The 25,214-nt window shown below is 40.1% G+C and overlaps 2 protein-coding genes across 5 annotated transcripts in view; both read left to right on the top strand.

The window, feature by feature from the left end:
* gatad2ab (GATA zinc finger domain containing 2Ab) overlaps positions 1–6,319 on the top strand; it is a 37,196-nt gene extending 30,877 nt beyond the window's left edge. For all 3 annotated transcript variants that reach the window (XM_085398186.1, XM_085398188.1, XM_085398185.1), the window contains exons 3-11: positions 140–263; positions 514–645; positions 1,317–1,388; positions 2,188–2,304; positions 2,483–2,683; positions 2,783–3,032; positions 3,162–3,568; positions 3,696–3,918; positions 4,126–6,319. In XM_085398186.1, coding sequence (XP_085254312.1) covers positions 140–263; positions 514–645; positions 1,317–1,388; positions 2,188–2,304; positions 2,483–2,683; positions 2,783–3,032; positions 3,162–3,568; positions 3,696–3,918; positions 4,126–4,259 — 1,660 coding nt within the window. In that variant the 3' untranslated portion in view covers positions 4,260–6,319. The remainder of the gene's footprint in view (positions 1–139; positions 264–513; positions 646–1,316; positions 1,389–2,187; positions 2,305–2,482; positions 2,684–2,782; positions 3,033–3,161; positions 3,569–3,695; positions 3,919–4,125) is intronic.
* Positions 6,320–8,738: 2,419 nt separating this feature from the next.
* The window catches only part of yjefn3 (YjeF N-terminal domain containing 3), a 49,248-nt gene continuing 32,772 nt past the window's right edge, over positions 8,739–25,214 (top strand). The window contains exon 1 of one of the 2 annotated variants that reach the window (XM_085399340.1): positions 8,739–9,153. In XM_085399340.1, the coding sequence (XP_085255466.1) occupies positions 9,086–9,153 (68 nt within the window). In that variant the 5' untranslated portion in view covers positions 8,739–9,085. The remainder of the gene's footprint in view (positions 9,154–25,214) is intronic. The other variant, XM_085399338.1, reaches the window with a different exon arrangement.

Here is a 25,214-nt window from a genome sequence, read left to right as displayed (position 1 = left end):
ATACTACCATCTACTGGGTGAAAGACAAAACTACATTGTAACTACAGTTTTGTTTTTGTTTTTTTTAACACTAAAGTGTATCAAAGTATAATACAAAGCGGCCTCTTATTAAATGATCTTTCAATATTTCTCTCCTCAGCGACATTAAGAAAGAGCGACAGCTGCCCTCGCCAGATGATGTGATTGTGTTATCGGACAATGAGCCATCTAGTCCCCTCATGAATGGCCACTGCTTCTCAAAGACTGACACAGATAAACTTATGGTAGGAAAAAATAATTTATACATCGGTAACGATTCCTTTCTGTTTACTGATTTAAAACTCCATTTTCCAACTTTGTCCGAAAAACGATAGAAAAATGTATCACTTAAACAGATGCAGCAATTTTTGTTGACGCATTCTATGTGCTTTTATTTCAGTTATCTAATGTGTTGAGTTGGCCCAGTTAATCTGTTGTGGAAATTCCCAGCCTTATAATTGATTTCTCATTATTATCTTCTATGGCATTTTATAGAAGAGTTCACCTGAGGAAAGGGAGCGCATCATCAAACAGCTCAAGGAGGAACTAAGACTCCAAGAGGCCAAACTAGTGTTGCTGAAGAAACTACGACAGAGCCAGATCCAAAAGGAGAGCACAGTACAGAAGGTAACCAGACCTTTAACTTTTTTTTTTTGTAGTTTTATCTGTGTTATTTTTGTATGAGCCAGTAGGTACAAGTAATTCTTATCAGACAAGTCCCATTCTTCTGATAGCCCTTTTCCACTAGTACCTACACGATTGTGTTTCGGTCATTTTCTTTTACAATGATCTACCACCTAATGAGCATAGGGTTGTTATAACAGTGCGGCTGAAAGTCCTGTGAGGTCCTCCACAAAAAAGGACATCGAGGCTGGTATATGGCTGCTCAGTGAATGGCTTTTTGTTGGGGACCACACTTTTTTTTTTTTTTTTTTTTTTTTTTTTTTTTTTTTTTGCCATTTACCTCGATACCAGGTTTAGAAAAGGGTGGTTTTGATTTTTGTGAAGGGAGACACATTCATCAGTAATTGCCTGACACCACTGACTAGCCAATCGATGGCATGCAGTCTGTTGACATCACATTTTCGGATGGCCTTCGATCACTTGGAACCCTGCCTGAGTAGGTACTAAAAGAGTACCAGGTACTACCACCTAATGGAAAACCCTAAAAACTGAGTTATCCCAAGGTGACCTGAGTTAGGTACTCGCGAAGAAGGGCTATAAATGTCTGTTTTACATATGATGTAATGTTTGTACTAAAATATTATGTTTTGTAATGCTGTTTCCTTAATGTTCAGGCTACTGGCTCTGTGGCTACTCCTCCCCCGTTGGTGAGAGGTAGTATTACATCAAGCAAAGGATCCCTTCAGGTAGCTACTCACTTATTCGTCCGAACTTGTATTGCAGAGTCTACAGTTGCACTAGTTGTTTGTGAACCACTTGGAAAAACCGGAAATTCTGCATTGACTGCTCTAATTATGTGGTCTTGTCATTAACTAAGTCACAGTTTGACAAACACAGTTTGAATAAAAAGGAATTGCAAGCAAGTTCTCTTTTCATTGTCATCAAACTCACTGAGTATTGACTTACAGTCCAGCCAGTTGGTGAGATACATGAATCTGAGGCTCAAAATGTTTTTTCACGACTTGGGCATCCATCTATTCACAATGAGACAAACTTTCTACAGTTGTTGAAAGTTCAGGTCTTGGTAGTCATTGTGCTATTATTCCACCAAGACCACAGCATGCAAATATGAAAGAACGTAACTGCTGAGACATGTTTTAAGTTCATTATAAAACACTCTTGGGACTGCGTTCTTTGGGCAGATGAGTGGTTTGGAGAGGTTGGATGACATATCAAGACAAGAAAGCACACAAGTTATGGTGCGGCATAATCTAGCTCTTTGAATTACTAAATTTAAGAGTTCACCTACTCTGTACAACAGTTCATGTGCTGTTTGTTTATTCACATTGTATTTGGCTGTTATTGTAATATAGACGATTAGACCAGAGTTGTTAGTTGACAAACTTTGTCTTGCTATTGTGTAATTGCATGTAAAACTACAGAAAATTATAGCAGTGATAAGACATATAACACACACGGCAGACAGTTTACTACTTGTGTGGAGGAAGGCCATTCAGTTTTGATCAATTTGTTTTTACTTTACAGGTGACGGGTCGCAGCTCAGGCACAGTGATTCCCCCTCCCTTGGTGCGGGGTGGCCAACACATCCTGTCCAAACACAACTCTCAGAGTGTCATGCCCCCCCTGGTCAGAGGAGCCCAGGTTAGTGTTTTGGAAGTATATAGAACCTTAATTTTTTTACATTTATTCTTCTGTTAACTAACTTTAAGGTTCTTGGTTGATATATATATTTTCTTTTTCCTTCTCGCATCTCTCCATGATTTTGTGGATAGTTGTCCTCTCTAATGTCTGTTTTTGTGTGTCCATTGGTGGCTATCAGCCTATTGCAGTGACTCCCCAGCAGATAGCCAGTCTACGTCAGCAACAGCAGCAGCATAGCGGCTCAGGGCCCCCTCCACTCTTGCTGGCTCCGAGGGCTTCTGTGCCCAATGTCCAGGTCCAGGGCCAGAGGATCATTCAGCAGGGACTCATTCGGGTGGCTAATGTGGCCAACAGTAATGTCATGGTCAACATCCCTCAGGTAAGGTGCATTTAGCATAGGTCTGCTAACTATGAAAATGGTGTCTTCATAGTCATTTGTAACAGGATTTTTTTTCTTCTTCTTCTTTTTGGTGTCTAGGCCTCTCCAACCAGCCTAAAGGGCTCTTCAGTCTCACCCAACTCTAGTGTCAATGACTCTCCAGCCAGCCGGCAGGCAGCTGCTAAACTTGCACTACGTAAGCAATTGGAGAAGACGCTGCTCGAGATCCCTCCACCAAAACCTCCTGCCCCTGATTTCAACTTCCTGCCTTCTGCAGCCAATAATGAATTCATTTATTTGTTGGGCTTAGAGGAAGTGGTGCAAAAACTTCTGGAGATGCATGGCAGAGGTGGGTACATGTTTGCACTAGTTTGGAGATGTTACAGAACAGCAGTAGATCTACCTGCAGAATGTTATAGTATGAAACCTTGTCCAAAGAACCTCTGCGTTTACCATGGGTCTGTTATCCATAATGTAGGTAATCTTGGCCCAGCTGCAGCAATGGCCAGCTCCGTTCCCAAAGAGCCATACACCTGTGCCCAGTGTAAGACTGACTTTACCTCTCGCTGGAGAAAGGAGAAGGCTGGGACCATCCTCTGTGACCAATGCATGTCGTCCAATCAGAAAAAGGCCCTAAAGGCCGAGCACACCAGTCGATTGAAGGCAGCCTTTGTCAAAGCACTCCAACAGGAGCAAGAGATTGAACAGCGTATCCTCCAGCAGGCAGCCTCCTCTTCTTCCTCCTCTGCTTCCTCAATCTCTAAATCCACCTTGTCCTCCTCCTCACTGTCCAAAAATGAGGTGCTGGTCTCCCACCACTATAAGCAGGTCAGGGCTGCCATGCAGCACATACCTGTGTCTACTCACCACTCCAGCATTAAGCAGGTAAGCATTTGACTGTATTGTTGAACGACCAGGCTTGTGGTTTAAATGTTTTTCCACAGCCACAATGTTGGTTTAATGTAATGTAGTGCAGCTGCACCAAAACTCTGATCTTTGTGTGTCTGTACAGGGTCATCTGTCACACCTCCAGTCTGCAATTAACGCTCGTGGTGTGGCCCACTCTTTCTCCTCCTCACAGCTGCAGAATGCTGTGACAGCAGCAGCACTGGGTAGTAGGTCCGGTAAGCATGCTGCAGCTCGCTCGTTGCAGCAGGGGGCAAAGGTTGGTGCTGGTGGCAGTGGTAACCAGGGCAACGTGGCTGCCTGGAGGAAGCAGACCGGTGGCAATGCAGGTATATAAACCGGAGACAATTATGTAGAGAATGCACTTCAAATGTTCTTACATTCTACTCATCTTTGGAGTAATCGCTCTGTTGTAAGGTTGAGTTGTACTGTTACTTTTTGTTCTTCAGTGCCATTCCTTCTGGCATCACCTTTTCATTTCCGTATTTCATTGTAGTGCTTTTCAGGTGTTTGCTTATGTATTTGTACCTTGACAGGTGTGACCATGGCCTACGTGAACCCCAGCTTGTCTGCTCATAAGACCTCTGCTTCAGTTGAGCGTCAGCGAGAATATCTTCTGGACATGATTCCCTCCCGCTCCATCTCCCAAGCAGCAAACGCATGGAAATAATGCAATCCCACTCCCTTTGACACCATAACATTTAGCTCCCTTAACATCAATAACAGCCATTCACATTATTGTTCTAATTCTTTCTATGGATTCGGCCTCTGGCCAAAACGGTGCAGAATTGGCCTCTTCTTGTTGGATAGAGGTGTCCTTACACCTTTCACCATATACTTCTGCTACCTTCTTCCTTTTCTGAATCCTTCCCCCATTGGAGTTGTGCTGTGACAGCTCCAAGATACAAGGAATATGTTAAATATAAAATGGGTACCCTTTCAGAGGGATATATGGATGACATGTGTACAATTTTACAGACTTCTTCAGTGATGTTGCCTCTCCCCTTCCCTGTATATTGGTTGAACCTTCCAGTTGCACCAAGAGGAAGTTTCCGGAGAATCCCTGAGCTCCTCTGCCTCTGGATTAGGCAAGGAAAAGTAATAAATACTATTACCCACCGTAAGAGATTCGTCTTACTTCCTGCCCTTGTCTAGTCTGAACCAGTCAGACTGAGGCTGTGGTTGCCAAACTGAACGTAACTGAAGACCTCATTACAGGAATTGTTGAGCTTTGAGGACCATCCACAAAATAAGAACTGCTTCAGCTTTGCAAAAATGAATAAAGTAAAAAAAAAAAAGAGAAAAAGAAAACTGGAGGAAAAAAAAAATCTTATCTACACACAGACTGCCTCTTCTCTCAAACCTACAGCGTGTATAATAGAGAAGTTGATGTGTGTTGGATTATTTTGTATGGCTGAATGTTAGGATTTTGTCTTTTCTTCTGTAAGTCATATACTGTGTTTGGAATATTGTGCTCCCTGATACTTTGGAAGTGGCCTCATGTCGAGGTCTGAATTTAAAGGCTAATGTTACTGTTGAGGTGGTTTTACATCTGCTGGGTTCCATGTTGCAGCCTACTTTTAAATGCTTTGTTTTTTCTAAGATCAAGAGAAAGAATAAAAATTAAGGTTTCACTGACTCGTTAAAAAAAAGAAAAACATGGGGCATATTCTTAATGAATATTGTAAAATAAACCTTCCAAAGAACTAGTGGAGCCCAAATGGAATCCCTTCTGCTAGAAGGTTTCTAGTTTATTTGAACCCTCTCTGAATATAAACATGAATTCATGCTAAACTGAGGGGGTGTAAGGAATGTCATATTTTTGACATTATTTTTGCTTTTAGTCATAGGTTGTGGTGCATTCCCCCCCCCCCTTCTATAGACAAACTATCTGAATTTATTTATAGGGTTAGTAAAGACATATGCGTATGCCCTAAGTTTGCAAGGATCTTCACTTAGAATTTGTTTTCTCTTGTTTGTCAAGTGGCTCCCACATACCCTATGATTGGTCCAAGAGAAGCTGGACAGCATTCAGAATGTAGTTATGCAAAAACCCCTATAGCAACAAATGACATGAACTTCTAGTCTTTAACATTAAAGTGTGTGTGATTTCTGTCAGGTCATTGAATTGAGCTAACTCTGCCTTTCACATGAGCTATAGTGCATTTCTATCAGGTTGCAGCAGCACAGGATAAGCTAGTGAAGTACAATATGTCTACATGTAAAATGGGAATTTTCCATTGCATGTGGACTTCTGTTATTTTACTACCATGTGTTGTCCCCCCCCCCCCCCCCCCCCCCCCCTTTTCATTTCAACCCCTGGGGTGGTCCAGGTTTCTCCACTTAGCAATGATTTTACAGGCACTTTTTGAAAAATGTCTCTAAATTAAAATGTAAAAATGTTGTCTTAAGTTTAATCACAGAGGTTTGTTTAATGAGAAGTGGTATAGCCATCTGACAAGCTGAACACCCCAGCAGTGATTTTTTTTTTTTTTTTTTCCCAGCTTCCTTTATCTTTTATTTTACACTTTTCACGTAGAAATGATCCAGTTACGTCTTCATTGATCAGAACTCCCAGTCTTACAGGCCCGTTGCTTCACTCTGGATTTCATCAATACAGATGTAATGTTTTTTTTTTTTTTGTTTTTTGTGTTGTTGTTGTTGTTGTTTTTTTTGTTGTTTTTTTTTTTAATGGCATAAGGATGTGAGTCCTTTATTCATGTCCATATACTCTTCAGCTCAGAAGTTTTTGTCAGGTGCCCTGCTGGTATGTGCTGCCAGCATTAGGTAAATGAACATCCTTTGCGCTGTGTTATCACTGTACACCTGGGTTTCATTTAGGATGGTGCACCAGTACACTGCTGATAGAAGTACAGGAATATAGTTTCTAACTTGATTTGCTCAAGATCTCGTATTTCTGTCTCAAAGTAGCATCAGAAATATTCCAGGTTATCTGCACATTCCTGACAGGCAGAAGATAGCGGTCCACGTCTTGTGGATGCGAAAGAAAAGCAATCGAAATAAGCCCATCACTTCGTGCCCTGCTAAAAGTAACCCTGCGCTGTCCTGACTACTGCCGCCTGCTGCTGCTGTTTGACAACATCACCATTCCGTTTATTTGGGGTCGACGCGCTGTTAAATGAAGTGCTGCCCAAATGAAAAAGAAAACAGTGTGAAAATGTTTTTTGGGGTTTTTTTGATTTTTTTTTTTTTTCTCCTGCTCTATCAAATAATAAAACTAATTTTAATCCCTCTTTCATGGCTGGTTGACCTGTTTATTTGTGGTGTAAATCAACTTCTAGAACTGACTGCATATAAACGATAATTAATGAAGCTAAAAAGCACACATTAACATAGACACTGTGTGTGTGTGTGTGTGTGTGTGTGTGTGTGTGTGTGTGTGTGTGTGTATATATATATATATGAAAACTCAAATATAACTAAGTGACCTCTTCCTTCGGTTTGACAGCTTACAGTCAACAATTGCTGTTCTGCTAGTGGCCACTTGAGGGCGACTTTAGAACAATCCCTATACACCCAAGCTAAACTGTTGATTTTAAGCAGCACAAAACCCTGGTATAGTTTCCTCCCTGAATGACATATCTACTCATCCATCTAGATTCTAGAAAAAGGGTGTGGCCACTTTGAAAATTTGGAAGCCTTTTGGTGCCTATTGGTGTGTTTAAGGCTGGAGTTGTAGAAATTGACCCCCCCCCCCCCCCCCCCCCCCCCTTTTTTTTGGCTCCTTGCTTGTTTACCACTACCAGCTATATGTATCTGTGCATTGCCCTTGCACTTTTTCTTTTTTTTTAGGCTGTTCTTTTAGAATACATTACACATTGCAAAAACCTTTTAAATGCACAAAGTTAAAAAGGTCAAATTCCTTTTTAAGTCGATGTAAAATTCCAGTCAAAAATTAGTTAACTTTCCCCGACAGATAACACCGATGTTAACCTGTCTGGTCTCTTATTTTTGTTTTGCTGCTGGTGGGCAGACCGAATGAAGTAAGCTGGCCCTGTACTGTATATACTTGGTATTGGATCAATAAGAAAATTTGCAGTATGGCACAGCAATATTGTTACTGCCCTCAAAATGCCAGGAAATATAATGCAAATTGAAACACGTGTTCAAATGAATATTTAATTTACTAAAAATATTGTCAGATGGTTCAGTAAATACCAAATTTTTAAAGAATTTGGGTTTTTTGTAATTTTTTCATGGTTCAGGCTTTCAAAGGTTATTGCCCCCTTTTTTTGCTGCTATTGGGCTGTTATTGCTATATTAATTAAGACCACTAGGGGACAGAGTTTACCAACATTCCTTACGCCCAGGTTTTCCCTTTGTTTTCCTCCTTGGAATTTGTCGTTATCTTCCTAATAGGTACATTTATGCAGCTTGAAATAAAATGCAGGAGAATAATTCTGTAATGGAAAAGAAATACAGGCGTCAGTCTGTTAACTGAGCTGTAAGGAGTCAGAAAGTCCGGGCAAAGTGAAGGGTGAAAAAGGGAGAGAGACCTTTAAAAAAAGAAAGTGGGCTATTGTTTATTACCACAACCCACTCATGAGCCTCATTCCTTGGCAACCACAGGTTCTCCTTGTGATACTGCTATACATATCCCTTCTCTGTGTGCATGCGCAGCTCTGTGTAAATTAATAGGTTTGCATTTTCAACAGGTTTACATTTTATCAGCTGCTTCAGATTGATATCAAGAGGCAGCATTTATTAGGTCCTAACTATCACGCTGATAATATCACCTATGATTAATGCCGGAGCTGCAAAAATACTGCTCTGTAGCCACGTTGGCATTAAAGTGTTATTACTTCAGTTAAGGTAATAGATTCAATTTATCTCTCACCACCACGTGAGAGATGGTAGTGTTTGTGATTCACGGAGCAGTCGAGTGTTTCCTCACTCTGGTGCTTGCTCTCGATTCTCCATCAAGGGATCCTTTGGCAACCAGGGAGTATGCATGGACGTCTTTGTGCTTTTGTGAATTTAGGGGAAGTGAGGGAGGCTGTTGCACCGTCGATGACTGAAAAGCTATGATCGTGGCAGCCCGAGCCAATCAGCCAAGGAGCACCATGCCTCCTGATTCTTAATTGGCTGGGTTTCCCGGCAAGCGCAGCTGATACACACAGCCGGCTGGTTTTATCAGAGAACAAGTCGGGGCCACAGTGGGAAGGAGAGAGAGACAGAGGGGAGAGGCAGAGATACAGAGACAAGATTCAGTATATGTGTGTGTGTGTGTGTGTGTGTGAGTGAGTGTGTGTATCTAGCAGCCAGTAATTACCATCCAGCGCCTGAACCAATCAAGAGCCGTAGAGAAAGATACAGAGGGAGGAAGCCCCTTTCGATTCTCAGTCTATTCCCAGGCAAAGAAGTAGTCAGTGTGTCCACTGAATCTGAGTCAGACAGAAGGTACGCAAGTGTTTTCTTTGGAGCGGCACAGCTCATCCCTTCTCATATTTGCCGAGTCCTGCTGGGTGAAAACAGATGGACAAGATGAACCATAGCTCAGCTGAGGCAGAGGCTGAGACCATAGAACCACTGCGCTATCTCAGGTAGGCACCAGCTCTGTTCTGTTGCTCTTTTACTGCTTCGTCTCTGCTTCGAATTCGTGTCTTTTAAATTTCCTTCCACACTGTTTACTGTCATCACTTCAGGAGCACAGTGTGAGAAAGACATACGATAGTGACAGGCAGAATTAGCAAGCAAAGATGGAGTGAAACATCAAAGAGAAGGCATCAATGTATTGATTTGAATCTTAGTTTTTATTAATGTTACAATTTGTTCAGGACAAGCTGCTGAAAGATACTTAGGGAACTAATGAGGGCAATCAATTACAGTCACCAACAGTGGAAATTATAGTTAAAGTAATGATTAGGGGGTCCACCCCAGGAAACTTTTATACTGCTTTGCCCGTTGTATATTTTCTTCATTGCTCTTCCAGTCATGCATCAAATCAAATTACTACAGATATAGGCTATTATTTAATTAGAACACCCGCGGTTAATTTAGACCAAGCAAAGCATCTTATTATTCTGTGTCCTTGAGGATAAGATGTGTAATCTTGTAATGCAATTTAAGGTTAGTGTAGTAATGCTGTTCTCTTTGCTACCTTCGTAGCATCACTTTTACTGGCAAATTGGAGATGGGGGAAAAAATAGTAATACTTACTGTATCATGGGCTTATGCTGTATTTGGGGTTTATAGACATGTGCTCTGCCTCCTTGCCTTTTTTCACATAAGGCACTTTTCATGTAGGCTGCATACAACCATTATAAATCTGGAATCATCTCTAACCCTCCGAAGACTGGAGGACACTTTAGATGTTTAGACATTTGTCTGGATGTTTCTGTTTGTCATTTGTAATATCTGGTCTGAGAGCTACAGCAGTACAGCAGCAATGCTCACTTAAGTTTAAATTAACTCAAATTAAATACTGATAACTGAAATATATGAACTAGTTCTCTATGACAGCCACATTTAACAAGGAGATCCTTTACTTAATCTTCTGAAATAAAGAGTTGGGCTTTCTGGAGGAATTCTAGGCTAGTTTAAATCTTGTATATCAGAGTCAGGCATTCATCTGAAACATTAAACATTAACAGCGGTCAAGCTGTATAAGTCCCTGAGGCAAGATGGACGAGCATCCTTTAAATGGCACAGCCTAACTCACTATTGAGCTGACCATGCCCATCCCCTTTAGAATGTAACTTTTGCTGTCTGCTTCACGCTGAATAGCATGTCATATTGCAAAGTTAATATAATCTCAAAACTGGTTTCTCGAATATGAGTTCAGTGTACTCAAATGGCCTTCACAGTCATCAGGATGTCAACCCAACAGTGCTGGGAAATGGTGGAACAGGAGACTCAGATCATGTGCAGCTGACCAATCTGCAGCAGCTGTGTGATGCTATCATGTAAATTGACTTTGTGTCAGCCACTAAAGAATGGATGAGCAAGAACCTTCTAAAAGCTAGATGAAGATAAGACTGAAATCTTTCTTCCTCACCCCAAAACTAAGGAAAGTCTTGTTTTGCCAAACTGGGACCTTATAAAATGTCCCAGTTTGGCATGTAGGAAACCTCAGTGTTATTTTAGAAGGTGATATAAATTTACAGTCAGTTTAATTGATCATAAATGCCATCACTGAAACTTCACTTAGGCTCGTAGGCATATTGGTTATTTTAATGATCTTTATACTGGCATACAGAGAACTGCCACTGTGAATAACACACCATCCGGAAAGTTGCTGCCATGAAAACAATGAAATTAATATTTTACCTGCTGTTTTAGGTAAACTACAGTGGATAATTTAGACTGGATTTGCCTTGTCCCACCAGTATCCTGGACTCTGTTTTTGATCCTCTAAGAAATTGAGGCTCCTCTAGTTCTATGCCTCTAAATATTAGATGTGGTGATGTTTTTAATATGTTACGGATAGCTGTTAGTTTAAAGTAAAGAATCTGTGACAATGTTGTTTTTAAAATAAACTCCACTCATTTTGTCCCCAACCTGTTTGTGTACGTTGCATAATTTAACAAGAAACAAACAATTTTCATTATTTCTGTTGTTGTATAGTAAACCACTGTTTATTGCATTGTTTAACTGAAAAAGTGCTATTCAAGCAAAGTCACTTATTTTCAATCATGTAGCCAATTTCATTATTCCCATCCTTATACACTAAAGTGTATATGTGCATACTAATAATCCTATTTTGATCCACTTTATATTCAAAACACCAATCTGTTGTCATTCTGGGATGCAGTGAAACAGCGATAATACTCCCAGAGCAAAACACGCAAATAAAATGTTTTTCCAGAAAACGTTTAAAGTCAAAAGAGTCTGCACAGATAAGAGAAACCCCATGTAAGAAAACATTTTACAGCCCATTTAGCTTTATGTTTTGGTCATTAAGAGCAAGGGTTGTACCCAAATGTAGACAAGTGATTAATTTCAATTTCTAACAGAATAGCAGTTTTGGACGTCGTTCAGTCATATGACTCAAATTGTTGTGGAGTATATTCTTCCCCTGGAGTTAAATGAGATGAAGCTTACACATCAAAGTCGACTGCTGGGTGTGTGAAAATGGTTGCAAGTATGAGAAAGATATTGTATTAAGCTTTGACAATGAAGAAGAAGAATAGCAAGCAGAAAAAAAGATGATTCTTTTTTTGCTTTGCTTTATTACTTTCTGTAAATGTTTTAATAACTACGGTAACATTTATGTATTTATCTATGTGCTTTAATAACTGTGTAACACTAATGGTATTTTAAGGCATGAACAGGCACACAATACCACTCCCACATGCACAGTCAGAAATGATGGTGCTTATCAAACCCCTTGAAAGACTCTGAACGGTGTTAAATTTTACAGTGTGATGGCAGGATTAGTGATGCGAACGCCTGGATGCTTTCCAGCCCCGCTGTTTTTGTCTCAGGCTAATTTGCTGAAACTGTGTGTGTTCACTCACAAGTGAATGACAATTGCCTTATTCTTCCATCAGTGCACTTAAAATAAGATAATAGAATTAACAAAGCCCTGACAGATGGCGTCTTCATTTTCTTTTTAGAATTTTTAAATAAAAAATATTCCGTGTCCCCCGTTGGATTTTATAATATATGTAGGCACACGGTACCTTCGGATGTCTTCATATTAAAGTTTCTGATGCATGTTTCTTTCACTGTGTACATATTATTTCAAAAAATCAATTTTTTTTAAATGTCTCTAGATACATTACTTTTTCTTTCCTCATGCACTGCCTGCATTTGCATTCTTCTCCCTGTGTGTTGACATCCGAGCAGCTGAGGCTCACAGATTAACTGTCACCCAAGAGGCTTTTTCCCAGTTGTCAACCTCTCAGATCTCTGCAGCTTGACTGGGACTGGCTGGCAGTCAATTAAGGCAGTCAATTAAAGCCCCCATACACACATAACTGGGGTAGCTGATTATAAAGCTGTTCTCATTGTCAGTACACAAGGTGCGACTTTTAAATAACGGCATTTGGCTTGTGTAATTCTAAACAGCATAAAGCTCATTTATTAGCTTCAGCATGTATTTATATGTATGCTTATAGACATATTGCCTGTGTATGCGCCATTCTTCTAATGTATTGCCACAATGAAATGAAGCAGTGATTCATAATTCGTTCTAAAATGACATATTGATTTTGAGTTGGTAACCGATATCAGTTTAAAAGTTGGCAGATGACAAGCTGTTTGTACAGCAAACCTGCAAATAATCGCTGCCTTAGAAAAATAAAGCTGTTCAGTGATCTGATATAATTATACAGAAACTTTAATGCATTTGCCAGAGGCAAGCAGCAACCCATTTAGTTAACTAACGAAATCCTCAATATGCCACAATCATGCTGTGTTAGTGTGTTAATGGTGGTGACTGCAGAAGTAATAACAAACTACAGAGATACACAGATAATACAATATAGGATGTGTAGCACTAATTCTTAAAAAAAAAAGCATTTTATTTGGATCTCAAATCAACTCAAGTACTTGAGTTGATTTCATGCCCAAGGCAGTGGATAACCTGTCAATGTTGGCAGTAGTTCTGAGCTAGTGATGACTTGGCCTTGGAATCAGCACAGGTGCTTGATGCTGCCGGTAGCCTCTAAAAGTTCAGATGAGTAAATCGCAGAGGGCAAATTTTGGGCTTGTGTGTTGTGCATTCAGGCAAATAATGTCCTCCTGGCAGAAGAAGTGAAAATACCTCAACGCCTAGATGTTTACCAGGCTGTATTTAGTAATTGTGTTCAGTGGAAAATTTTACAAGGCCTTCTCAACATTTGCCAGCACAATATATCCTCATATTTATATAATATGTCCTCTCTCTCAGCTCTAACAGTGATTGTAGTTTTAGTCCCATGCTGGGCCTACTGCACCTGAGGCCTGCAGCCACTCACACAGAGAAATTTTAGACTCGTGGTCTGAGATGTTTTCATGTGTCTCCTGCCAGAACGCTCAGCTATCTGAATTTACCTGCTTTGCCTTCATGTTCTTCATACCTTGACGAAAATTATTATTGAGCTTATTGTTATTCCCTTGGCTTGCCTCCCTCATTTCAGCTCCCCGCCACCAATTCCCACGTTGGCAGCTCCATTTATTTGTGTGACAGCTCCAGCATTTATTTATAGGCTTCATGTAATGATTAGGGCAGAGAGGTTGAGATGCAGAGAGGGAGGATCAGGCGAGAGATGATTTGCCAGAGGGCAATGTTTGGCCATGATTTTTCTCCTCCATTAAAGACAGATTAAGTCCATTCACCATGTTTGAATGAGGAACATCGTGTGTGTGTGTGTGTGTGTGTGTGTATGTGTGTGTGTGTGTGTGTGTGTTTGTGGGCGGGGGTTTCAAAGTTTTGTGATCTACTTTTTTAAAAATGTCATTACTTTTCTAGCATACATAGCGCAGTGGTAATTAATGAAGTTCACTGAGTGCTTTTGATAACCCCCCCAATTATTAATGAAATATAACTTTCTTGTTTTTTAAATAGATTTAAGTAAGATTTTCTTGTATTTTTATTTATTAAATCTTAGTTTTTGTGATATTGAGCAATATTTCCCCAGGCTTTCTGAAGGTCTTTAAAATGTTTCTTTGGGAATCTTTCTGTCAGGGTCTTGTACCTGACCTTTTTAAGAGGAATGTTTTATTTTTATGGTCTGTTAAGCCACTTAACACTGACCTATGAATCATTCAGGCATAAAAAAGGCACCTAACCAAGCAATGAACCAGTGATGTGTCTACACATAATAGACTAACAAACAGTTTTAAATGGTATCTTTAGTTACTTTGTTACTAGCAGCCTGTCACAAAAGCAAGCCATTTATTCCCATTTGACAAGAATGAATTCCTATTTTAAGATTTATACTTACAATAGATAAACAGTATCTGAAGGTCATGTCCTTAAGAAATAGGGAAAAAAGCCCAACTAAGACCTCACACAGGGCTCAAGAGATGCATCTAACCCTTCAGTTGATTCATCTACTGTTTACTGAAGGCTCTTCAGAAATAAACTCATTGGAAGCGTGGATGTCAAGAAGACATTCTGAAGGAAGGGAAACAAGGAGAAAAGGCTGAGGCATGCTAAATCACACAAGAACTAGATTAAAAATCAGTAGCAGCAGGTCTGATAAGTGATGAATCCAAATTTGGAATTCCTGGTTCAAATTGTTGTCAGTGTGTATGTAAGAAGTCAGGAGAGGAGGGACATCTGTAAAACATGGCAGAGTCTTTGTCACAGTTTTCTGCTAGTGGTTTTTGGAGATCTTGCCAAAACTGAGGGAATTATGAACACAAATCAAACACGATCAGAATCAGATTCAGCATACAATAGCACACAGAAAGAGTCTGACTGCCTGAATACAAATTTGAAGTTTAAACATTATTAAAACAGTGTGGGATTCTCTTAGGAACAGAACAAAAGGCAGCCAACATCCAAAGAAGAGCTTGGGATGTCCTTCAAGAAGCTTGGAGAACTATTCAGAATCAGAATCAGAATCAGAATACTTTATTGATCCCTGGGGGAAATTATTTTTTGTTACAGTGCTCCATTTTAAACCAACATTAAGACAAGACAGACAATACGCTAACTAAGAATAGTACAATATATACATATATATACATACATACATACATAAGTCACTTATAAATAAATATTTGGAAAAGAAACATGTGTAGTTGTAGCAGCAAACAGTGTGTTAAGTGGATGCGTTGTACAGGGAGATGGCCACAGGCAGGAATGATTTCCTGTGTCGTTCAGTGGTGCTTTTCGGTAATCTCAGTCTCTCACTGAACGAGCTCCTGTGACTGACCAACATGTCATGGAGTGGGTGGGAGGTGTTATCCAACATTGTCTTTATCTTGGACAGCATCCGCCTCTCCGACACCACCTTGAGGGAGTCCAGCTCCATCCCCACAACCTTGCTGGCCTTACGGATCAGTTTATACACTCACCAGTCTGTTGGCATCTGCGACCCTCAGCCTGCTCCCCCAGCATGCAACAGCATAGAGGATCGCACTGGCCACAACAGACTCATAGAAAATCCTCAGCATTTTCTGGCAGATGTTGAAGGACCTCAGTCGCCTCAAAAAATAGAGACGACTCTGGCCCTTCCTGTAAAGTGCTGTGGTGTTTTTAGCCCAGTCCAGTTTATTGTCAATGTGTACTCCAAGGTATTTATAGTCATGAGGATTCATGAGGATTATTTAAAGAACTTAGAATAAGTCGAGCAATGTGCAAAAGCCTTGTGACTTTTTCACATTTTCAGCAGCATTCTAGACCCTGATTGGTGACCGGCCAGTCAGCCTCATACCAGTTGCATACCAGCTAACAACAACTTAGCGTGGAGTCACCAAAGTAAGGTGTGCAGAGACGACCAGAAAAACATCATAACAACAAACCTAATCAGACACTTAAATCATTTTAAAGAAGTGAAGAAAAACTAAGCAAACAAAAGTGGCAAAAGCTAAAGCTATCCAAATGCAGCCAGCTACAACTTTAGAGCCTCGGTATGAGCAAAAGATCAAAGCGGTTAGGGGGAAAGTTATGGAGTTGAGTGAAAAAGAGAAAAGGGTAAATGTCTTGTTAACTTGTGAATTTGAATTAATGTTCAAGAAATCTCATGACCCTGCTTTTGTTTGGTGAGGTAAGATATGTTGTTAATCATTTGTACCTCTGTTTAATAGCTAAGCACTTTATTTTCAGTTTTTTCAGTGACAGAAGATCTTGTAACTTACTGGAGTTTACAGAAAATTTTAAGTTTGATCATTTTATTATTAAAATAATGTTTGCATTGAAGAAAGTGATTTTTATTTGTTTGTACTGTCAGTTATAGTTCTGGAAGGAAAACCAGGAAGCTAGCAGGTCACACTAAACAACTTCTAATTAGTACTTAAGAAATTATAGCTGAGGTCTTACCTTTTTCTATTAAAAATAAATAAAAGTTTTTTTACACAGTAGCTATTATTTGGAAGGAGCCACAATCACCCAAAGGCTAAACGGCTAAATAGAAACTAAGAAGGTAAATACAGGGATGTGGTAATTAATTTTTCATGTTGATGAATTCACACCAAACACCACCTCCCTGGTGAGGTTGAGGTCTGTTTCACCTGAGATTTGACAGCTCTTATGTTCATTTCCCTGACCACCTAAAACAAAATAAATACTGTAGATTCAGGTTTAAATCAGTCTCCAGGCAGCAGCCTTTGTTAATCAAGAACACAAGAGAGCCATTTGAGAGAGGCAGAGCTCAGACTCTCATCTCCTCATTATGCCCACACTGTGAATCATGGGATTTCAGTGGATATCAGGGAACACTGGAGAAAAAGCAATATTCCCCACAAAGTGCCCCAATTTATTTAAACAAAAACACACACATACAATGGCAGATGCACCCTCCCGCACAAAACCCAACAATTGCTTTAGCAGTCATCAGTTTGAAGAAAAAAAGAGCAGACACAAAAGCTCAAACACTTACTGCAGATTGAAGTGATGGGGTGGGTTCGGTTCGCTTATGTCCACTCGTGGTTTCTGTGACAAGACATATACTACAAATTATCCTGCAAATTACAGCAGGTGCACATGGTATATGTCTGCATGTGCAGATTCAGAGCGGTAAGACAGACGTTTTTTTGCAAAAACACAAGAAAATCATTTGTGCTTTAAAGTGACGAGATGCAGTATGGTCAAAAAGTGTTAAATATCGTAGATCACAGGAGCGACCTTCTTGCAGAAGCTCACACGGATTCTTTTAAAGTGTAAGCTGTGCTTATCACCATCTGCTCACCTCTAAAGGCTGCTAGTTTTGTATTAGCCCAGATAACTGTGATAGAAAGATGTTGGAGTGTAAGCACTGGAGCAAATTTTAATGATTTTCTAAGAGGTTGCTCAATACATCCAGCTGTTAGGAGTTAAACCTTCTTTTCCTACCACTTGTGCTCAGCTCTCCATGTTGCTCGCTGTGAAACAGTGGATTCTTGTACATGCATAACAAGATGAAGTTAAGAGGGTTCCTCTCTGGGTTCAGTCATTTCAGGTGTCTCTTAACAGAGACATATTTCATTTATTATTCCTCAGACATTTAATGTAATTTAGAGATTTAGTATTGGATACTTAAAACCTGAAAATTGAAAAACATTTCACTGTGTACGTCAAGGATGCTTGTTTGTGTGCGTGACTTAATGTGTATCAGATCGGTTTGACAAGCACTTTTGTCTCTCTGGTGGCAGAAAACATATTCAGCTATGACATCTGTTGAAAACCTAGATCATCTAGATGCCTTAGGAGCCTTCACCCCTAAATTTTCATCAAATGCTCAAACCTACATAAAGTGCTAACAGACTGCTAAATAGAAAAGGCAACCAATAGCTGCCTGGAAAGCACAATAACACATTTTGCTATAGTAGTTTTGGGCTATGATTTGAATATAGTGCACAGTTTTAATGCTGATTTATAAATTAATTATAAATGTGTTCTCTGTTCTGTGTTTTATTCACATTTAGTTTGAACGACACAGGAAATCATTCCTGCCTGTGGCCATCTCCCTGTACAACGCATCCACTTAACACACTGTTTGCTGCTACAACTACACATGTTTCTTTTCCAACTATTTATTTATAAGTGACTTATGTATGTATGTATGTATATATATGTATATATTGTACCATTCTTAGTTAGCGTATTGTCTGTCTTGTCTTAATGTTGGTTTAAAATGGAGCACTGTAACAAAAAATAATTTCCCCCAGGGATCAATAAAGTATTCTGATTCTGATTCTGATTCTGATTTAAAGAACATACCTACATGGCCTTGCTTAATATTTTTGAGTTTATGACAGTGTGTGTCTTGCATAATCAGTCTTTGTATGGCACATTCAGTTGTTACTTTCATATTTTTGTGATTTAAAAAAAAAAAAAAAAGGTATAGAAGTACTCACAACTTCCACTGATGACAGGCGCTTTCACTTGACTCAGTGAAACAGAGCACCAGGCTATTATTAGAGACAGGGCATTATTTCATTTGGCAGGTCCACACTGTGCTTCAATTACCTTTGGTTAATTAAACTATTGTGTTGCTTGAATATGAGCTTTTCATATAGTTCAGTAGGCTTAACAGTGTTGCAGGTGAGACGTGCTCTCCCCCTCATTCTCCTTGTACGTCTTCATGTTTTTCCATCTCACTTTAAGTTTTTTTTGATCAGCCCAAATAATATAGCTGTTATTAATCAACATGATTATCTGGCCACTCAGGTTTCCTGCCTATGATGTTGTTTGTTCCCAAGCTCTGAGCAATGCAATTAGTGAGGGAAATGTTATAATGAACAATAGAAATTGACAGACATTGGCCACTTTGTTAGGTACACCTTGCTTACACCTGGTTTTCCTTAGAACTGCTTTAACTACATGCATTTAACAAAATGCTGGAAACATTTCTTGGACATTTTAGTTCTTATTGATATGAGAGTGTCATGCAGTTGCTGGTGAGTCGTGGTCGTCTGCTGCTGTAGCATATCAGAGATGCTCCTCTGTATACCTTGGAGGTCACGAGTCATTATTTGAGTTATTGTTGCTTTTCTGTCAGCTTAAAGTTTGGCCATTCTCCTCTGGCATCAACAAGGGATTTTTTTCCCCTTAGAACCGCAACTCTTCAGACTATTCTTTATAAACCCCAGGGATGACTGTGTAGGGAAAATCCCAGGAGATCTGCGCTTTTTGAAATACTTGAGCCTATATGGCACCAATGGCCATGGCTCATTCAAAGTCACTTACATCACCTTTCTTCTCTTGCGCTCCAGTTTGAATTTTAGCAGGTCATCTTGACCATGTCTACATGTCCAGAACGCGTAGAGCTGCTGGAATGTGATTGGCTGATTATATATTTATATTAATAACTGTTTGAGCAGGTGTACCTATAAAGTGCCTGGTGAGTGTATCAATAAGATCAAGGTTAAAAGAAAAATGTTTTCTTTGAAGGGGCCTTCTATACACTAAATGTAATACTGAAAAAATATTAGCACCAATAGTTTTCATTATATTCTTTAAAAGTTGTCCAATTCCCTTGTCACATTATTTATGGCAAGAAAGAACTCATGAAAATCTGTGTTTTTCTCAAATATGTGATATGTTTATTTGCCTATTCATGCAGACTTCAGTGTGTGCAGACAGGATGCACCATCATTGTTTACCGAGCTACATTTAGAAACTGACAGCCATGAAAAAAAGAGGAAAAAAGAGGCACGGCTTGTGGGTGTGCAATGTTCCTGTTTATTTGTGTAGATGACGGTGGCGTTAGATAAAAGCTTAAAAAATGGTTTAGTGTACGCTGCCTGGCACCTCACTTTTCTGTTTCATTAAGGGAGGGATTTCAACAAGAACACTTGAGCACGCTGCTTTTTTGATAAATACCTTCCAACAATTCAAACCATATCAGCCTCTGATGGAGGCTCACATCCAAGCTATAGGTTTGTGCTTCACTGAATAACAGATTTCAGTCTGCTGAAAAGAAAAAGAGACAATGGCCTCTTTTATTGTGTACTGAATAATCCTTGTTCTGTCATTACTGCCTCATATCCATATTGAGCTATAGTTTTGTTATGTATTATTTTGTATTATTATTGTTAGTATTGATTTTTTGTGGGCTACTATGAGGGATTGATTATTATAACTTCCTTTTCACTTTCTTCTTAAACCCAGACTGAGCTGTGCACACATGCGCTCAAGCGCTTACATTTCAGTGTCCTTAACACATTGTAAATGGCCTGTATTTGTATAGCGCTTTACTAGTCCCTAAGGACCCCAAAGCGCTTTACACATTCAGTCATCCACCCATTCACACACTGGTGATGGCAAGCTACATTGTAGCCACAGCCACCCTGGGGCACACAGAGGCGAGGCTGCTGGACACTGGCGCCACCGAGTCTCAGACCACCACCAGTAGGCAACGGGTGAAGTGTCTTGCCCAAGGACACAACGACAGAGACTGTCAGAGCCGGGGCTCGAACCGACAACCTTCCGATTACAAGGCAAACTCCCAACTCTTGAGCCACAATCGCCCAGGAAAAAGCCATCAAGACATCATCATGCCCACAGAGGAATGACAGAATTTACATGGAGATTTCTGAAAGTGAAAGATGGTTATCAATCTTTTTTGTGCACATTTTATATCTGTGATACAGGTCTAGATTCTAGAATGCCTGGCTTGTAAATTACAGGGAGTGCAGAATTATTAGGCAAGTTGTATTTTTGAGGAATAATGTTATTATTGAACAACAACCATGTTCTCAATGAACCCAAAAAACTCATTAATATCAAAGCTGAATGTTTTTGGAAGTAGTTTTTAGTTTGTTTTTAGTTTTAGCTATTTTAGGGGGATATCTGTGTGTGCAGGTGACTATTACTGTGCATAATTATTAGGCAACTTAAAAAACAAATATATACCCATTTCAATAATTTATTTTTACCAGTGAAACCAATATAACATCTCCACATTCACAAATATACATTTCTGACATTCAAAAACAAAACAAAAACAAATCAGCGACCAATATAGCCACCTTTCTTTGCAAGGACACTCAAAAGCCTGCCATCCATGGATTCTGTCAGTGTTTTGATCTGTTCACCATCAACATTGCGTGCAGCAGCAACCACAGCCTCCCAGACACTGTTCAGAGAGGTGTACTGTTTTCCCTCCTTGTAAATCTCACATTTGATGATGGACCACAGGTTCTCAATGGGGTTCAGATCAGGTGAACAAGGAGGCCATGTCATTAGTTTTTCTTCTTTTATACCCTTTCTTGCCAGCCACGCTGTGGAGTACTTGGACGCGTGTGATGGAGCATTGTCCTGCATGAAAATCATGTTTTCCTTGAAGGATGCAGACTTCTTCCTGTACCACTGCTTGAAGAAGGTGTCTTCCAGAAACTGGCAGTAGGACTGGGAGTTGAGCTTGACTCCATCCTCAACCCGAAAAGGCCCCACAAGCTCATCTTTGATGATACCAGCCCAAACCAGTACTCCAACTCCACCTTGCTGGCGTCTGAGTCGGACTGGAGCTTTCTGCCCTTTGCCAATCCAGCCACGGGCCCATCCATCTGGCCCATCAAGACTCACTCTCATTTCATCAGTCCATAAAACCTTAGAAAAATCAGTCTCGAGATATTTCTTGGCCCAGTCTTGATGTTTCAGCTTGTGTGTCTTGTTCAGCCTTTCTTACCTTGGCCATGTCTCTGAGTATTGCACACCTTGTGCTTTTGGGCACTCCAGTGATGTTGCAGCTCTGAAATATGGCCAAACTGGTGGCAAGTGGCATCTTGGCAGCTGCACGCTTGACTTTTCTCAGTTCATGGGCAGTTATTTTGCGCCTTGGTTTTTCCACACGCTTCTTGCGACCCTGTTGACTATTTTGAATGAAACGCTTGATTGTTCGATGATCACGCTTCAGAAGCTTTGCAATTTTGAGACTGCTGCATCCCTCTGCAAGATATCTCACTATTTTTGACTTTTCTGAGCCTGTCAAGTCCTTCTTTTGACCCATTTTGCCAAAGGAAAGGACATTGCCTAATAATTATGCACACCTGATATAGGGTGTTGATGTCATTAGACCACACCCCTTCTCATTACAGAGATGCACATCACCTAATATGCTTAATTGGTAGTAGGCTTTCGAGCCTATACAGCTTGGAGTAAGACAACATGCATGAAGAGGATGATGTGGACAAAATACTCATTTGCCTAATAATTCTGCACTCCCTGTAATATAAGAGAATAAAATCTCACATGGTGAAGCTGAAACATTGCTACTGCAGCAAGACAACAAACATCATTTATAAAAACTAAACACAGTTTCATCAACAGTTACCGTGTTATGTTAGATTCCACTGTGCAGCCAGTGGCCTAGTGGTCATTTGGCAAAATGCATTAGCCTGCTTGGGATTCTTCCAGATTTAGATTTAGTCTGTCAGGCCAATACAGTTGCAACTGATGATTTTATAACTGGTGACTGTAGCCTCAAATTGTAGCTCCACTTTAGGTATGTTTACGAGGAATTCTTATGAGTTATCTGAGCGAGGACCTTTGCAAAACTCTTGCTTTATTATTTCAGAGCAGTCTGTGACTCACTGTGTGTGTGTAAATGTGTGGATACGTGCTTAAATCAAAGTTGGGATTATCCTGTTCTTCGTAGAAAGTGTTGCTTATCTTGGCAGGACGTGGAGTCGAGGTTACTTTATTTTTACTGGAACCTTGAACTTGGGTTGCCTATTGAAAAGGTTAAAAACTGGTTAAAAATTATTTAAAAATATTTTTGAAAGATCAGCTCAACTCATCAATTACACTGAGGTATCCATCATATGTTCCCCCATTTTCTCCCAATTATCAATTTCAGGACTCTGGGAGGCCTAGAACCTATCCCAGCTGTCATGGTGTAAATTCTTATGAGTTATCGACATGAGGACAGATCTGTTACCCTTAAACCCATGTCTTTGTACTGCTGGAGTAACTGAAGAGAACCCACACAGACATTAGAGAATTCTTGCTGTGAAGCAACGGTGCTTACCACCATACACTGAGGTGTCTGTGTTGTGCATTTGGGTCTTAATCCTGTTTCCCCCACCATTAGGAATAGAGCATGTGACATCTCAGTGACATTAGTTACATGAGTCATGAGGACAAAACACTCTTCTACCATTTACTCAGCAATGTGATGCACTAAAAATAAGAGGTGCACACTCATCATACACTATGCGTTTTATTGTATTTTAACTTTTTTTAAAGTTGTTTTTTTAGCCAATGTAGATCTGAACATTTGAAGTAAATGGAAAAGAAGATTTGCATCTGGATTTCTTCATGTGGAAACTAAAAGATGATACAAGCAGTCTGCGCCTTTGTTGCTGCTGAACATTTCTTGTATTTCCATATTCAAAATTGTCAGTATCCACCTTTCAAAGCTAAGCTTAGTAGGTCTACTTGGACATTTCTATGAATTGGAGAATTTCTATCCAAGTGTGCACCGGACCATATCTCTCCAGTGCCAAGAGGCACTACAGCGAGTCTCCTCCAAGGTGATCATGCATGCAGCATCTCCCAAGGAAGCTGCTGAGTGGAAACTCTTGAGCCACATTTCAACTTCTCTTCAGCAGTGCCTTAAGCTGATAACAACAACAAAAAAGAAATAAATTAAAAAAATCCCCCATTTACTATTTCCACTGGAGATAGTAAGTGGTATTTGAAGGTAAGGGGGTCCTTAAAAACCTGATTCTTAAAATCTGGGAGTCAAACAGACAATTTCCTCAAATGGTAGCTATAACAAATTGCTCCACTTGTAATTTCTCTTCCTTCAGCGTTTTTTCTTCTGAAGCCTGTGGAAGACTTGCTGACAGGGGTCAGAGCTGTTCTGAGGAATGTGACTACAAAGAATAGTGTTCTCATGGTGACAGAATGGGAGCGACGCCCATTAGCAACTCGCCTTATGTCGTCTTTGCTGGAAAATCAGCGTGAGAAGTACATGTAGAGTGCGTGGGTGGGTGGATGGGGGTGGGGGGGACGGGACTGGAGGATAGCAGAGAAAAGGAAAAAGTGGGTGAGGTCCAGTGAACAGTTAATAAGATCCAGAGGTTTTGTGCCAGTTGCCATAGAAACCAGCCCTGGCTACACCCCAGTGAGGGATGTAGTCTGGCTCCGTGTGAAGTATAGGGATGATCTTTTTGTTCACCCTTTAAACCCTAGGCTTTTGTTTGAAATGTTCACCTGCAAAAAGATTCCCCAGAACACGATATAAATGAAAGAATTTGAGAAACATAATAAATGCAACAAAGCATTACTTCAGGAATACCAGCAGATCAGCTGATCTCAATACCCGATATGCTCCTACACACAATTAGCAAATTTCATTTATGACCATACTATTTAGCCTTCAAGTAATTTTGCTACCCACCTCCATCCCAGAATGTCTTTTCCTGCATCTGTTGTGTTTGATGCCTTCTTTGTTCGGTGCTGGTTTTGCTGCTGCTACCATGCTTTTCCTTGCATGCATGTGGAAGTGCTTGGTTTTCTTCCGAGTGTCAAATGCAAATTACCACTGTGTAGTGGGTTATATTCACCTAAAAAGAAAAAGATCCCTGGTTTGAATCTGAGAGGAGACATAAATCCCTTTGGGATTGTGTCAGGAAGAGAGTAGAAAAACCTGCCAAGTGTCAAACATGAGAGGAGACCCCTTGTGAATAAGCGAGCCTTCAATAGTATCCTAGGAAATTAAAAAATCAAAAATCACCTTTTGAGTTTAATGATCCTGTCTGACAATTTTAGTTGTGCCTATTTTAAATGGGTCATTAAGATATAAATGTGCTGGTGTGTTTGGCTGCAACTGCTCACAGGTTACTATAATAATTCTTTAATTGCTGGGCATAATCAGGTTCCCTCCAACTGGCTGTCTTAGTGCCTGGCTCCGATTGGAAATTTGGATAAACAGGATGCTTGTGTGGTCCATGCTGGTCTGGGTTGTTTTACTGATCGTCAGCCATCCCTCCACCTGTGGCACTTCTCCACCCGTACATCACTTTCAAGCCTCGCCTCAGAATTGCAATCACAATGACACCAACCCAGTAAAGTCCATCT

Source organism: Rhamphochromis longiceps, linkage group LG23 (genome assembly GCF_057381845.1).
Source record: "Rhamphochromis longiceps isolate RC_006_pf linkage group LG23, R_longiceps_female_GT1.1, whole genome shotgun sequence".
Lineage (NCBI taxonomy): Eukaryota > Metazoa > Chordata > Actinopteri > Cichliformes > Cichlidae > Rhamphochromis > Rhamphochromis longiceps.
Note: the sequence above shows the minus strand (reverse complement) of the source record. Positions and strands in the feature narration are given on the sequence as shown.